The sequence below is a fragment of the Haliotis asinina genome, chromosome 2 (genome assembly GCF_037392515.1).
Source record: "Haliotis asinina isolate JCU_RB_2024 chromosome 2, JCU_Hal_asi_v2, whole genome shotgun sequence".
Lineage (NCBI taxonomy): Eukaryota > Metazoa > Mollusca > Gastropoda > Lepetellida > Haliotidae > Haliotis > Haliotis asinina.
In genome coordinates, this window is record NC_090281.1 from 79,171,197 (window position 1) to 79,184,629 (window position 13,433).

The 13,433-nt window shown below is 39.6% G+C and overlaps 1 protein-coding gene across 2 annotated transcripts in view; it reads right to left on the reverse strand.

The window, feature by feature from the left end:
* Positions 1 to 80: 80 nt before the first annotated feature.
* LOC137274402 (transcription factor SPT20 homolog) overlaps positions 81 to 13,433 on the reverse strand; it is a 42,697-nt gene continuing 29,344 nt past the window's right edge. The window contains exons 19-26 of one of the 2 annotated variants that reach the window (XM_067807573.1): positions 11,964 to 12,176; positions 11,077 to 11,118; positions 9,900 to 10,048; positions 9,098 to 9,289; positions 8,360 to 8,483; positions 6,186 to 6,376; positions 3,530 to 3,668; positions 81 to 2,556 (exon numbers count right to left, since the gene is read on the reverse strand). In XM_067807573.1, coding sequence (XP_067663674.1) covers positions 2,243 to 2,556; positions 3,530 to 3,668; positions 6,186 to 6,376; positions 8,360 to 8,483; positions 9,098 to 9,289; positions 9,900 to 10,048; positions 11,077 to 11,118; positions 11,964 to 12,176 — 1,364 coding nt within the window. In that variant the 3' untranslated portion in view covers positions 81 to 2,242. The remainder of the gene's footprint in view (positions 2,557 to 3,529; positions 3,669 to 6,185; positions 6,377 to 8,359; positions 8,484 to 9,097; positions 9,290 to 9,899; positions 10,049 to 11,076; positions 11,119 to 11,963; positions 12,177 to 13,433) is intronic. The other variant, XM_067807574.1, reaches the window with a different exon arrangement.

Genomic DNA, 13,433 nt, shown 5'->3' on the forward strand with positions numbered 1-13,433 from the left:
AATCAGGTACTGATCAAACACCATATACATACATGGTGAAATACCAAGGAGTTCAACAGGAACATTCAACAGGACTCAAGTTACAGATGATGAGTGTTTATTTAGAAATAATATGCAGTGAGTTATAAACCCCATGAATCTTCTGCTGTACTATTGCTACTGCCTACAGGAGCAACTGGCAATGAGATAAAAACATCAGCGTGATCTAAAACATTACTTCTAATTACAATGCATAAAATGATGATGCAGCAAATTGTAAAAATACCGGCTAGAGATCTTGAATGTATCTGAGTTGGATTAGCTAAAATTATGTACATCACAAATCATACTCCAAAATATACACCAAGACTATCTTGCTACAAATATATGGTTACCAAAACACGAAAGACAACGTTATGAATGAATTTTCTGATAGACATAATGTTTCAAATATGAACCACAAGCAGACTAATATCTGCAGTCACTTAAAAGTGTATCTTTTGAGAACACTAAACCGTTGTAGATAGTTGACCCTTATGTTACATACACCACACTGTAGCGACTTAAATATTCCAATGTTTGAGTGAGGAAAACTTGAATTGGAATCACAATAATCTAATTACAGAAAACAAAGTAAATCCTAAGTCTTTTAACTTATATACTGCACTTTTTTATGCACACAACATGATCATTTACTTACAGTTTCGTGTAAACACCATTATAATGTGTTGTGTAATATACTCATTTTGACCCCCATTAAAAAAGTAACATATTTCTGTGAAAATTATTATCAAGGATTTCAAAACAGGCACATCATCAGTCTTGGAGATTGGAGGCAAGATAAAGGCTGCGTCTTGACAATTTAATTACTTTCTTCACAGAGCTGTCGGTCATGCACTGTCATGTCTGAAAAACATCCTTCAAATTCAGTAACAGGAAAGTGTGTCCAGCAAACCTTTATCTAAAACTTACTCTTACATCTTTATTTGACCATATTTTCAGTCAATCCAGCAAAGACTTAATACCAAGTGAAATTCCAGCATTTTGTACAAACCTAAAATGGTACATAATCAAAAAGCAGAGGGAGACGTTTTGCTGCTTTTAACACTGTCTGAATTATGTCACAGCCTGTCAGCTTGGCTGGAAGAAAATCCAAAGTGACAGAGGTCCTAGAAGTTTGTCATTCTGACAAACCATGACAATCGTGGGATTAAAACCCATATCAGATATGTGACACACCTAAGGGAGGCACCTCTGTGTTGTCATCTGCAACTGAGTCGCATGTTTCCCTACGCATAGTAACAGAATCCCATTCCTATATCAGTTCCAAGTGAAACATACTGCACCAATAATCACAAAGGGTACCATTATGAGACAAAACATAAAAACTTTTTTGTCCAAGTTGCCCTGTTAGCCAAGAATGTAATTAAAAGTGGGATCCATTGATTCAGTACAAGATCACAAACTTAATATACACTACACTAAATATGCCAAGACTGAACCAAATTGTAAATGTACCTGTGATGGTCCATACACTCCATATTCCCATATGACTATCATGACCATAGTTGTACCACTGGAAATGAGACACAACACGAATCAGCATGATAACACTTCAGCATGTACAAGATGATGACCAGCCCCTGCACCATTACCATACTCCTTGTCAGGCAGGTGCGACGAACCCTATCATGTCCAAACACCATTATGCTTACATACCTGGTGTACCTGTACACCTGAGCTGCACTGATGACTGCATAGAAATTAGTTGTACAAAGTGGTACCAGACTCAACAGGGTATTTGGGATAGGAGAGCTACCTGGTTCATGTGTTACATGCTGCATCCTTGTTCTACTACATGATCACTGAGCTACAGCTATGGGAGTTATGCCACTCATAGTGCAAAGGTCACTTCCTGGAACAAGGTTTGTATGGTGTTTAACACCCCAGTCAGCCATATTCAAGCTATATGTAGGCAGTCTAGTGCGGACTATACAATTCAGCGATGATTACCATGATCATTGATCTACACAACTGGGGATTAATTTTTTTAATATCACTGCACCAGTCTCTCCAGTGATTGACATCATGAGCATACATGTGTGTGTTGGACACCAGAAATGGGCTTCATACAACGTAACCATGTGAGGAATTGAACCAGGGTCTTTGCATGACTTTTGTATGTATGCCTTAACCACTAAGCAACCCCAACGCTCTACTATTTTATTATGAAGGAGAAGGATAACATATAAAGAATATATTTTCAGAGTTTGGGTGGCGTCGGAGTGGTACGTTTCTTGCTCTTGGACTTGCTGTGTGAGGCAGACGGTGGAGCTGGAGAAGATGTGGGCTGTTTCAGCTGCAGCTGGTGGAACTGCAGATGACCCTGAGCAGCTGAGGACTGTGTCTTTTGGAAGGCAAGCGGCGGCTGAAGCTGGGACTGCTGCAAGTGTGCCTGCCCCGTCAACTGCATCAGCTGTTGCGGAGTGAGACTTGTTGTCGTCGTCTGACCTGGTTTACCCACTGTCAGTGTAGATAGTGCTGCCATCTGCTGGCCAGTCAGGGTTTGTGTAAGCACTGCAACAAACAAAAATGGTTTCAAAAAGAACAATTGATCACATTCAGAGTGTAATCCATTATTATGTTTCTCTGACATCGTTCCTCTCTGTTTCAGCCAAAAGACTAACAAATGTTATAATTTCTGACTTACAGTTTTACCTTTGAATATGTTAGCCATTTTGCAAAAGCTACTTTGCTTGACAAACAGTCACTTAGTTAAGTGAAATGTTCAAAGCACTGTTACAGAAAGTTCATAACTCATGCACTCACACTCACACACACTCCCTCCCTTGGTGACACTTTTTGTCCTCAAAATAGGACTAATTAAGTCACCATAATTAGGACTAGTGCATTATATAATCAACACTTCATCAATATCACAGATTGTCAGCTTGATTTTGAACATAACTCAAAACTGTTAACAAACACTCTTGACTATTGTGATGCTAGTGTGCACTACTATGCTGCTGTCTGTTCCTAAAATTGCAAGGAAGAGCAATCTGAGATTTGCAGCATGCTCATATCACTGCACACCTATGGGACACAACTCTAGGAACCGTCACAGTATTAGAGTAGCCCCTAATGAGTGAGTAAGTTTTATGCTGCCTTAAACAATATTCCAGCAATGTTTCTGCCGGTGACACCAGAATTGGGCTTCACACACTGAAACCATGAGGGGAATCTAACTCAAGTCTTTGTGATAAGTGAATGCTTTAATGAATGAATGAATGAATGAATGAATGAATGAATGCATGAATGAATGAGTGAGAGTGAATGAATGAATGAATGAATGAATGAATGAATGAATGAATGAATGAATGAATGAATGAATTTCCTCACAGAAGATGTGAGCAAGTAGTCTTATGCAGCAACATCACAGCAGGAACTAAACAACTGGGCTTTACAAATTATACTTGTGGTGAACTGAACACAGATTCATTTGGCTAATCCAATACTCATGGAGATAGACATCTGTATGGTAACAGCGTACCTGTGGAAATGGGCACGGTGGTGGTGACAGCCCTAGCGTTGGTTTGAGTAGGGCCACCAGATGACTGGCCGGGTTTCACCTGCCCCGCGCGATGTTGCTGTTGCAGGTTTAGCAGCTGTATTCCCTGTTGTCCCTGAAGCTAAATCAAGTAGACAGACCAATGAGTCATTCTGGATCATGAAATCTGTCCAAGCATAACCTGAACCTTCTCAAACTCTGTGTCTATTGCACACACTAACCTCACAAAAGTGAAATGTAAATGTAAATTGGCATACATTTAAAAATTGGACGATTCAATTTATGAATGAAAATGAATTATGAATTTATCATAATCAAGATAAAACAAATGCATCAAGAAGTTTGACATATTTCATTTGCACGTGACAAGAATAAAGGAAATATGTAATTAAAGACAAAAAACATTAATATAACCCAGTGTATGAGAACAAACCAAGTAGAATGCGAACCAATAATACGGAAAGCAGACTTGTAACATGCACCCTCCATGTAATGCATGTAAACTGAGTTACCTCCCTTAGAAGATAATATTTCCCTTTCAGCTGATTATCGTTTCCTTGACACTCAAACCTTCACATTTATATCCACATATTTAACCTTGCTAGAACTGTGTTCTACACTAAGCACTGTTAAACAATATCCCACAGTAACTAAGCAATACTATAAGCCACATTTGCTTGGATGACATGGTGGACAACAATCAGCTACAGTGCACATACCACATTTTATCAAGCCTAGTTATAAGGTCGGGGCAGTGGGGTAGCCTTATGATTATAGCGTTCACTAATCCCAGGTTTTGATTCAATACATGGGTACAATGTGTGAAGTCTGGTGTCCATTTCCATGATATTGCTGGAATATTGCTTAAATTGGTGTAAAACTAAACTTAACTATTTTATAATCAGGTCATTTCTGAAACATTGATGAAAAGATCAATCACCCATAAAAATTTGCACAAATTCAAAAATATTTTCTACAATAAAGTCTTAACAAAAACCTAGTTCTCTTCAATATTATTCCCTCAAGTCTCATTATTAATATGCTCATTTGCTTTACCATAGCTCTTGTACATATAATAGAAAATATATTAGTAGACAGCAAAGAAACTACAACTTTAATGTTTTTAAAAACACTAAAATACAAAGTAACCAACAATTTTAATACAAGAATTTTGGATGACTGACTGCAAAATGACATGCCCATGGGACGGACTACACAGGAAACAATATTTACCTGCAGATACGACCGCCCTGGTCTGCAAGATGTACCTCGATTAAAGATAACTCAACGTAATAGCTGTATCAGCATATAATTGTTATGTAAATACACTTCACAGTTGGGATATCACATACTTTGATGTTAACAAACATAATTTTACATAGCAGTTGCCACATTGTTACATGTATATTATTTTACAAATGTGGTCACCCCAAATGTTTTTTATGATTTTCAAAATATGATTCAGTCATTGACGCATTAATTAGTTTTCATAGATGACAATGAATCATATTCTATAACCTGTTCTCAACAGGAGTGCCTATTAACAGATTTAGATGCCAACTTACATAGCTTTACCTCATATAATTCATACCATTGCTATTTCAACTATTTATTTACCATACCATACTTAAGTTGTTCCAATCATTAAGTTTACCATTACTTATCACAGCTCTAATTCCACTTGTATCCCTTTTGTTCTCAGATGAATGATGACCTGATACAATAACCTCACCTGTAGTACATGGGGCCATGTTATACACTAGACTGCTTCCTCACCTGCAGTCAACTAACCGACATTCACCAGCAGGGTGACTGGCAGCATGATATACCTGCCTCACTTTAATTGCATTGTCCCTAGCAGCATGATACACTAACCTTAAATTGCCTGTATATTGTCCCAAGTGACATGATATTCTAGCCACCCCTCACTTGAGGTGTCCCAAGTAACAAGACACACTAGTCTCCCCTCAATTGAAGTGTCCCGAGCAACATGATAAACTAGCCCCCACACCTGTGTTGTCTTTAGTAACATGATATACTAGCCTCCCCTCATCTGCAGTGTCCTGAGTAAAATGATTTACTAGTCTCCCCTCACCAGTGTTGTCTTTAGTAACATGATATACTAGCATCCCCTCATCTGCAGTGTCCTGAGTAAAATGATTTACTAGTCTCCCCTCACCAGTGTTGTCTTTAGTGACATGACATACTAGTCTCCCCTCACCTGCAGTGTCCCGAGTAACATGATATACTAGCCTTGCCTCATCTGCAATTTCTCTAGTACCATAATATACCAGCCAACTATCACATGCAGTGTCCCTTGTAACATGACATACTAGCCTCCCCTCACCAGCGTTGTCTTCAGTAACATGATTTACTAGCCTCTCCTCTCCTCACCTGCAGTGTCCCTTGTAACACGACATACTAGCCTCCCCTCACCACTGCTGTCTTCAGTAATATGATTTACTAGCCTCTACGCACCTGCACAGTCCCTATCAACATGCTAACTAGCCTCTCCTCACAAGCAGTGTGCCTAGCAACATTAGCCTCCCCGCACCTGCTTGGTCCCTGACAACATCATATACTAGCCGCCCTTCACCTGCAAAGTCCCTAGCAACATGATATTCTAGCCTCCCCTCACCTGCAGCAAAGGTAAAGAAGCAGTTGTAGCACTGGCAGCAGCAGGCTGGGCGCGAAGCCCGGAGCCCGCCGATGTAGTCTTCCCCGCCCCAACGGGCACCAACTGAGTGAGATTCCCAGCTAGACCAAAAGGCAGAGACAACATGCCCGCTGACTGGGACGGAAGCACTGTATTGGGATTCGAACCCAGTCCTGGACAGACAGAAACACTCAGCTAGCTTACGACAGACAGGGCAACAAGTCGGCTCACACTACACTGAGGAGCAGGATGATGGCTCGGTGATCATGATGATCATGTTATATATTTATATTATATCGGTCAAATTTTGTGTGGAGTTTTGCAGCTGAGTATATTTATTCTATAGCACTGTTTTCTCTTTAAGCAGGATCATATAATATGAGTCGTACTATTGACATATTTCAGATAGTGTACTGTATGTACAGAAACAAAGCAAAATGAAATAATGTATGATGGTTGTTGACATTGCTCTTCAGTCTGAATACACATTCTTTTACAGAATGTCTCTTAATCATGAAAATATATAGAAAGTAAATTCCACTTTCCAAGATGACATCCGGATTACCAAGGATTAACCAATATGAGTGGACTTTTATAAATAAACCAAACTGGAGTCTTGCTTTCCTGTGACTATCAAACTGAGAAACGTGTTCCAATGGCAATACCAGTTTTCTGACATATGGTTTGTAACTACACTGCACATGATCTGGGGATTTTCTTGCCACAAAGGTGCAAACAATATGTAGAGAACATATGGAGGTAGGTATATGGACATCTATAGCTAGCATGCATGTCAAGGTACCACTGAGCCACCACAAGACAAATATACATAAGCCATGCAATAACTGCACCAGCGATAATGACGCAGGTGCCCTCTGGTGCAACCAGTTATATGACATTTTAAACATGATGTTGTATCATACATTATTGTCATGGTTAAAGAACATTTTTGACTGAGCAAGCATGTTTTCTTCTTAAAAGAAAACTTCAAAGCGAAGAGAAATGAATGTTTGTACAAGGAACATTTCATATTTTTTTTCTCTACAATCTGAAATTTGAAACAAATATTTGGTTCATATATTGATAATTTAATGATTTCTTAAAACATGTTAATACTTTTCAAACAAACATTTCGTTAAGACAATGAAGTGAAAAAAGACCCTCATAAAAAAACATGAAACCAAACAAACATAATAATATAAAATCATGCAAAAATAAGGTAAGTACCAAACAGACTCAATAAGGCCATAAAGAGATGATCCTTGTTGCTAGGAAACACAAACTGAGATTGCACTCAGAAATCAAATAAAAGAAAATTAAAGAAGTAAACAAAATAATTTTCAACATGACATTCATATCAAAGTTATTAACACTGCCTACTTGGATCAGTGAGTGAGTGAGTGAGTGAGTGAGTTTGTGTTTTAATGTTGTAGTAGTTCAGCGATGTCAGGCACACTAGTGCCCAATAGCATGAGGAAAGATCCTTGTATGTCATTAGGTTATAAAGACAAAGAAAGACCTAAACTAAGGATAAGCCTCTTTAAACTGTACTTATATAAATCACAATGAGTCAGGAAAATGCCCAATGTGATGTTGGTCTGATATACAGGGATATAACAATATCCAATAGACGTTGTACATAAAAGTGCCTGTAGTATAGTAATATAACAGTTTAGAGTTTTTCAAGTGATTAGTGACAGAGCAACATATGTACCCTAAGCATCCATAAACCCTTGTACACAAGCATACATGAATGACACAAAGAGACATTCTACGTCAGTTTCCATAGGTTCAGGGTAAACATAAATTTATTTTTATGGAAGTGTGGTGTGATATTGTACCTTTAAAGAAGAAAAATGTTCTTCCACAAACAACCAGAACAATATGAACAGAACTACATCTAGTTTCAAAACTACAGCACCATAAACAATGGTTAAGCTTGATATAATTGTACACGTATGCATTGAATGATTTCAGACAGAATGATTCAAGGAAGTGATCCTGTGGGGTACTTAACAATGGTTACACATTCAGTCCAAAATCTGACAAAAAGTAAATACGTAAAAACTGAATTAACACAAATGACCATGAAACATAAAATGGACACGAGTCTTCTATTTTAATAAGTGATGTAAGGTGTAACTATAGTGACCTACCTGTTGACATGACGACTGTAGATGACACAGATGTACTTGTGGCTGTAGTTGAGGAAGCAGTTGTAGATGGCAGAGCCGTTACCATGGTGACAAAAGAATGAGGGGAGGTGACCACACTTGTTGACTAGGAATTATAACACAAGAAAATGTCATTCCTTCCTTAAGGTAGACCAACTTTGGAATATGTTGACATTCTACACAAAGTCTTTCTTTCAGTTCTTAATTACACTGAACAAAAGCAATTTGGAAACATGGATATATATATATTTCGGGATATAGGGTGTGCAAACTTGCGATATACAAAACAGGGCCCAGCTTACTTCTGGTATCAGATTTTCAGTGTATATTAAAGTCAAAATTGACTTTATATGACTTTACAAGACAGGACCAAGTGCACAACCATGCTTGGCTCTCAAAGCTGCTGACAGTCATAATAGTTAGCTAACTTGGGGATATGAGACCAATGACATTTTTCACTGGAGGTAGTAAGATCGTAGGCCCTATTCTAATGAAATTGTGCTCAGTTTTCACTATAAAAGGATATCTCCACACAACAATCTCATATTTCTTTTTGTAGTACATGTTAGCTCACAGCAGAAAGATATACATGTATTCTGTGAATTTTTAGATTCAAGGATATCTACACCAAGAGTTTCTGATAATGTCTAAGAGGTATGGAGCATTAATTAACAGAGGTCTTGAAGTGGACAGAACCCTTCAGAACTCAATTCAACTAACCTGGTTAGATGATTGTGAAACAGACGCTGCTGATGAGTCTGTGGGAGCAGACGTCACTGAGGCAGCCATGTTGGGCAGTGAGCTGACTAGGATGCCTTGGTTCTGCAGCAGTGAGGAGTTGTTGTTGATCATTGTGATTGGGACAGGAACTGCAATCCCTCCACCAGGCATTGACACACCTGTCAGAGACACCTGTAAGGGAAAAAGTGGGACTTCAGGAGTGCTTGTGGATTAGTCTCTTAAGTTTCATCAGGCAGTGGTACACTAGCAGTATCTATATTGGATAGATCCTGCCTTTGGGACAGTCACTGTAAAATGGACAGCCCTTTGCACAAAGGTAATAAGACAGGCCTCCATATAGCACAATTGTATATGCTGTGTACTTTACAGGCCCTTACACCAGGGATAGTCTCTGAATATTGGACAATCCCTGCAAATTTAGGCAGCCCCTTATGTTGGTGATATTAATGCCTACCTGTATGTTGGACAGCCCTTGCAGGTTGGCGATGTAAATTGCCAGTTTCAACACCTACCTGTAATTAGACATCCAATGCAGGTTGGCAGTGCTAACACCTACCTGTATGCTGGACAGCCCCTGCAGGTTGATGATGTTAATACCTACCTATATGCTGGACAGCCCCTGCAGGTTGGCAATGTCAACACCTACCTGTATGCTGTACATCTGATGCAGGTTGGCAACGTTAATACCTACCTGTACATTGGACATCCAATGCAGGTTGGCAGTGTTAACACCTACCTGTATGCTGGACAGCCCCCGCAGGTTTGCAATGTTAACACCTACCTGTACGTTGGACAGCCCCTGCAGGTTGGCTATGTTCATGCCTTGGAGACCAGCCAGACTACCAAGGTTGAAATTCTGTGGGAGTCCCCCAAGGTTTGTGATGTTGATGTTGGTGGTGAGGTTAGGCTGCTGGGTGATATTGCTACTCTCTGAAAGAAGATATTTGTCGTATAAGACACAGTCCAGAGAATATATATATACATAATTTTTGTAAATTCATAATTGTTGTATGATATCTCAAAAAGAACTGGATAAACTGGCCAAATATGAATTTGTGTGCTGTATGAATTTGAATGAATCAAAGCACAACAATAATTGTGACAATACATTTGAGACACACACTGAACCCATCTGGGAATCAAACCTCAGTGTTCCAGGTATAGCCATTTGGTCACCCTCTGATCCCTCAAAGACCTACTCTTTATTCATGACTAAACACTAGGTTGCCAGGTGTGTCAGATCACAATTGGAATGAACACTGATTCATTATTCAGGGTAATACCAGAGGCTTTGAGAGCAGTGGAATGAGTCATCATTTCGGGATCATATTAGGAGCATCATGCCATATTAACTTAGCTCTATGTATTGACAAGCAGGGGTGTGTGAGTTGAGTTTTATGCCGCACTCAGCAATATTCAAGCTTTATAGTGGCGGTCTGTAAATAATAAACTTGGAGAAGAGTGAGTGAGTGAGTGAGTGAGTTTAGTTTTACGCCGCACTCAGCAATATTACAGCTATATGGCGGCGGTCTGTAAATAATCGAGTCTGGACCAGACAATCCAGTGATCAACAACATGAGCATCGATCTGCGTAATTGGGAACCGATGACATGTGTCAACCAAGTCAGCGAGCCTGACCACCCGATCCTGTTAGTCGCCTCTTACGACAAGCTGAGTTGCCTTTTATGGCAGGCATGGGTTGCTGAAGGCCTATTCTACCCCAGGACCTTCACGGGTACTTGGAGAAGAAACTCTAGTGATCAACAGCATGAGCATCAATCAACACAGTTGGGATACGATGACGAGTCAACCAAGTCAGCGAGTCTGAACACCTGATCCCATTAGATGCCTCTAACGACAAGCATGGGTCACTGAGGATCAATTCTAACCTGGATCTTCATAGGTCTACAACCGGTGTGAAGTGTGTATGGTAGAAACTGACATAAAATGATACAGACCTCCTGCTGATGTTACTGTCAGCGCACCAGAAGATGTCAAGCCTGGGCAAAAAGACAAATCATTACCTTGAAAGCACCACTCTGAAATACCTCACATGACATACATTGTAAAGTTGAAGCAAACCTGCTGATCTTGATCTATGAGAAAAGTGACATGTAACTTCAAATCACTGGACATCACAGACCACAAAGCATCAGCAGTTTTGTCAATAACTCATGGCATGCTTTGTTTCTCATCCTGTCAATAAGTGGTTTGTTCAACCCAGATTGAAATATTTTCAGGATAGTAAAAGACAGCTAAAATTTTCATGATGTGACAAAACAACAACTTTGAGTTACTTACTAACGCACCATTATGAACAGTTAACTCAAGACCTAGCATAAAAACATACAGAAGAAGTGATACACACCTTTCACTTGTTCATTTACCAGTACCACTGTTTACAACAGGTTACTCAAACCCCATGATTACATAAAAAAAGACATATACATGAAAAACTGCTATCACTGACTCAGTGGTGAGGTTCCGTTTGTATGTTGTTTAACACCAAACAAGCCTGGACAAGACAATTCAGTGACTGATATCATGAGCATCGATCTACGCAACTGTGATATGATGACATGTGTACCTTTAAACTATGTGTTTGAACCGGTTGGTTTGTTATCAATGCGCTCAGTCAGTCCAGTGATCAATATAATGAGCATTGATTTATGCAATTGGGATACAATGATATGTGTAAACCAATTCAGTAGGCTGATCACCTAGTCCCATAAGTCACCTCTTATAACAAGCATGGGTTGCTGAAGACCAATTCTAACCAGGATCTTCAGATGTGTGTACATAAGTAATGTATGATTTCTCACTATACCAGGTCAGATCTTCTCACCTTGTAAGTAGGTGGTAAGGTTTGTGGCTTGTGGGAGATTCTGTGCTGTCTGACCAATGGTCACTGACTCTGTGGTGGATGTCCTCCTTGAGGCAGATGATGTGGGGGTGGGGGTCCGTGAGACAGGTGGTGGGGTGGGGGTGGCTGCAGGGGTGGGAACCTTCTGGCCAGTAGTCTGTACTGAGGATGCTGAAGCTATGAACTGGTGTTGTGCTATAACCACAGACATTATGGGATGATTACAACCTAATTCACTGACATCAATCTGGATTGTGAAAAAACACTAACCTTGTTAAAAAGAAATGTTTTTCAGCACAACTATATCTGCCTTCAGAAAATCATTTATTCTAGACCAAAAATGCCTGACCTATTTTTATAGTCTGAGCAAATTCTGAGCTTTGAGAAACTAGTCCATTGATAGTCACATTGAAGACACATGAATTATCCCGGATAGTGCAGAGATGCCAACCCAAAAGTGTTGCAAATAGTACATTCAAGGATCAACATAAGTAAATTGACCATAAAATTAGAAGTCAACTAAATACTTAAAATTATTACGGATTCTGAGAAAGATTCATCAGCATTACATTTCATTTGTTATTTCTTTTTTGCAAAAATGTAATTTTCTAAATAAAATTGATATTTCATACTTATCCTGACTTATGCTTCATCGCTTATCTCCTCTTCCTGGCAAAGGTAGTGGAACACCTGAAATCCTTTGAAATTCCCTTCTAAAAGAAACGGACATAAAATTCACACTCACCCATGAGTTACTTCCCATCCCACGCACATGGTCAGCTGATACTCACACTCTCCTAAATCGCCTGACACGAGAATGTTACGTATACAGCGTGTCTGTGAGGGGCGGCTGGGAGGGACCAATAATTTCCCCCTTGACGGGAACTTGTAATGGCAATAATTCAGTCCTATTCTTCCAATATTCATTGTATATTCTGGGGGGATCACATCCAGTCAAACTTGTCTTCCGTAGAAAGTTTTGTTGACTGGCACGTGATGACATCAAAAGTAACTAGCATCCTGCTAGTTTGTGATGCAACTAAATGTCAAGATATAGTAATCGAGACTAGTTGCGACTCTTCTTCATGTACAAGTATCTTCATTACGAGTACAGGGTCCTAATCACTCATGCTAGTCTGTTCAAGGCGTGCCCATGGACTTTCCACCGCAGAGCTTCTGGCTTCCACAAGTCATGTGATAAATTATAAATCGTGTGAGTGAAGTCAACGCATTCAGGGAAACTGTTATTTGCTGAGCAACGACAAGCAGCCCAAACTGATGAATGCCAGTGATGTCCTCCGTGGTTATGTCTCGTAGGTAATGGTTGGCAAACACCATGTTTGACTTCCAAAAGCAGCACTCCATTAGAGTTGATAGCGAGCAATTTCCATGTAGCACTAGTGTAGAAGCTAGGGCTCAGACTTCATAGGGGTTAGAGGCTCGCAGAGGGTC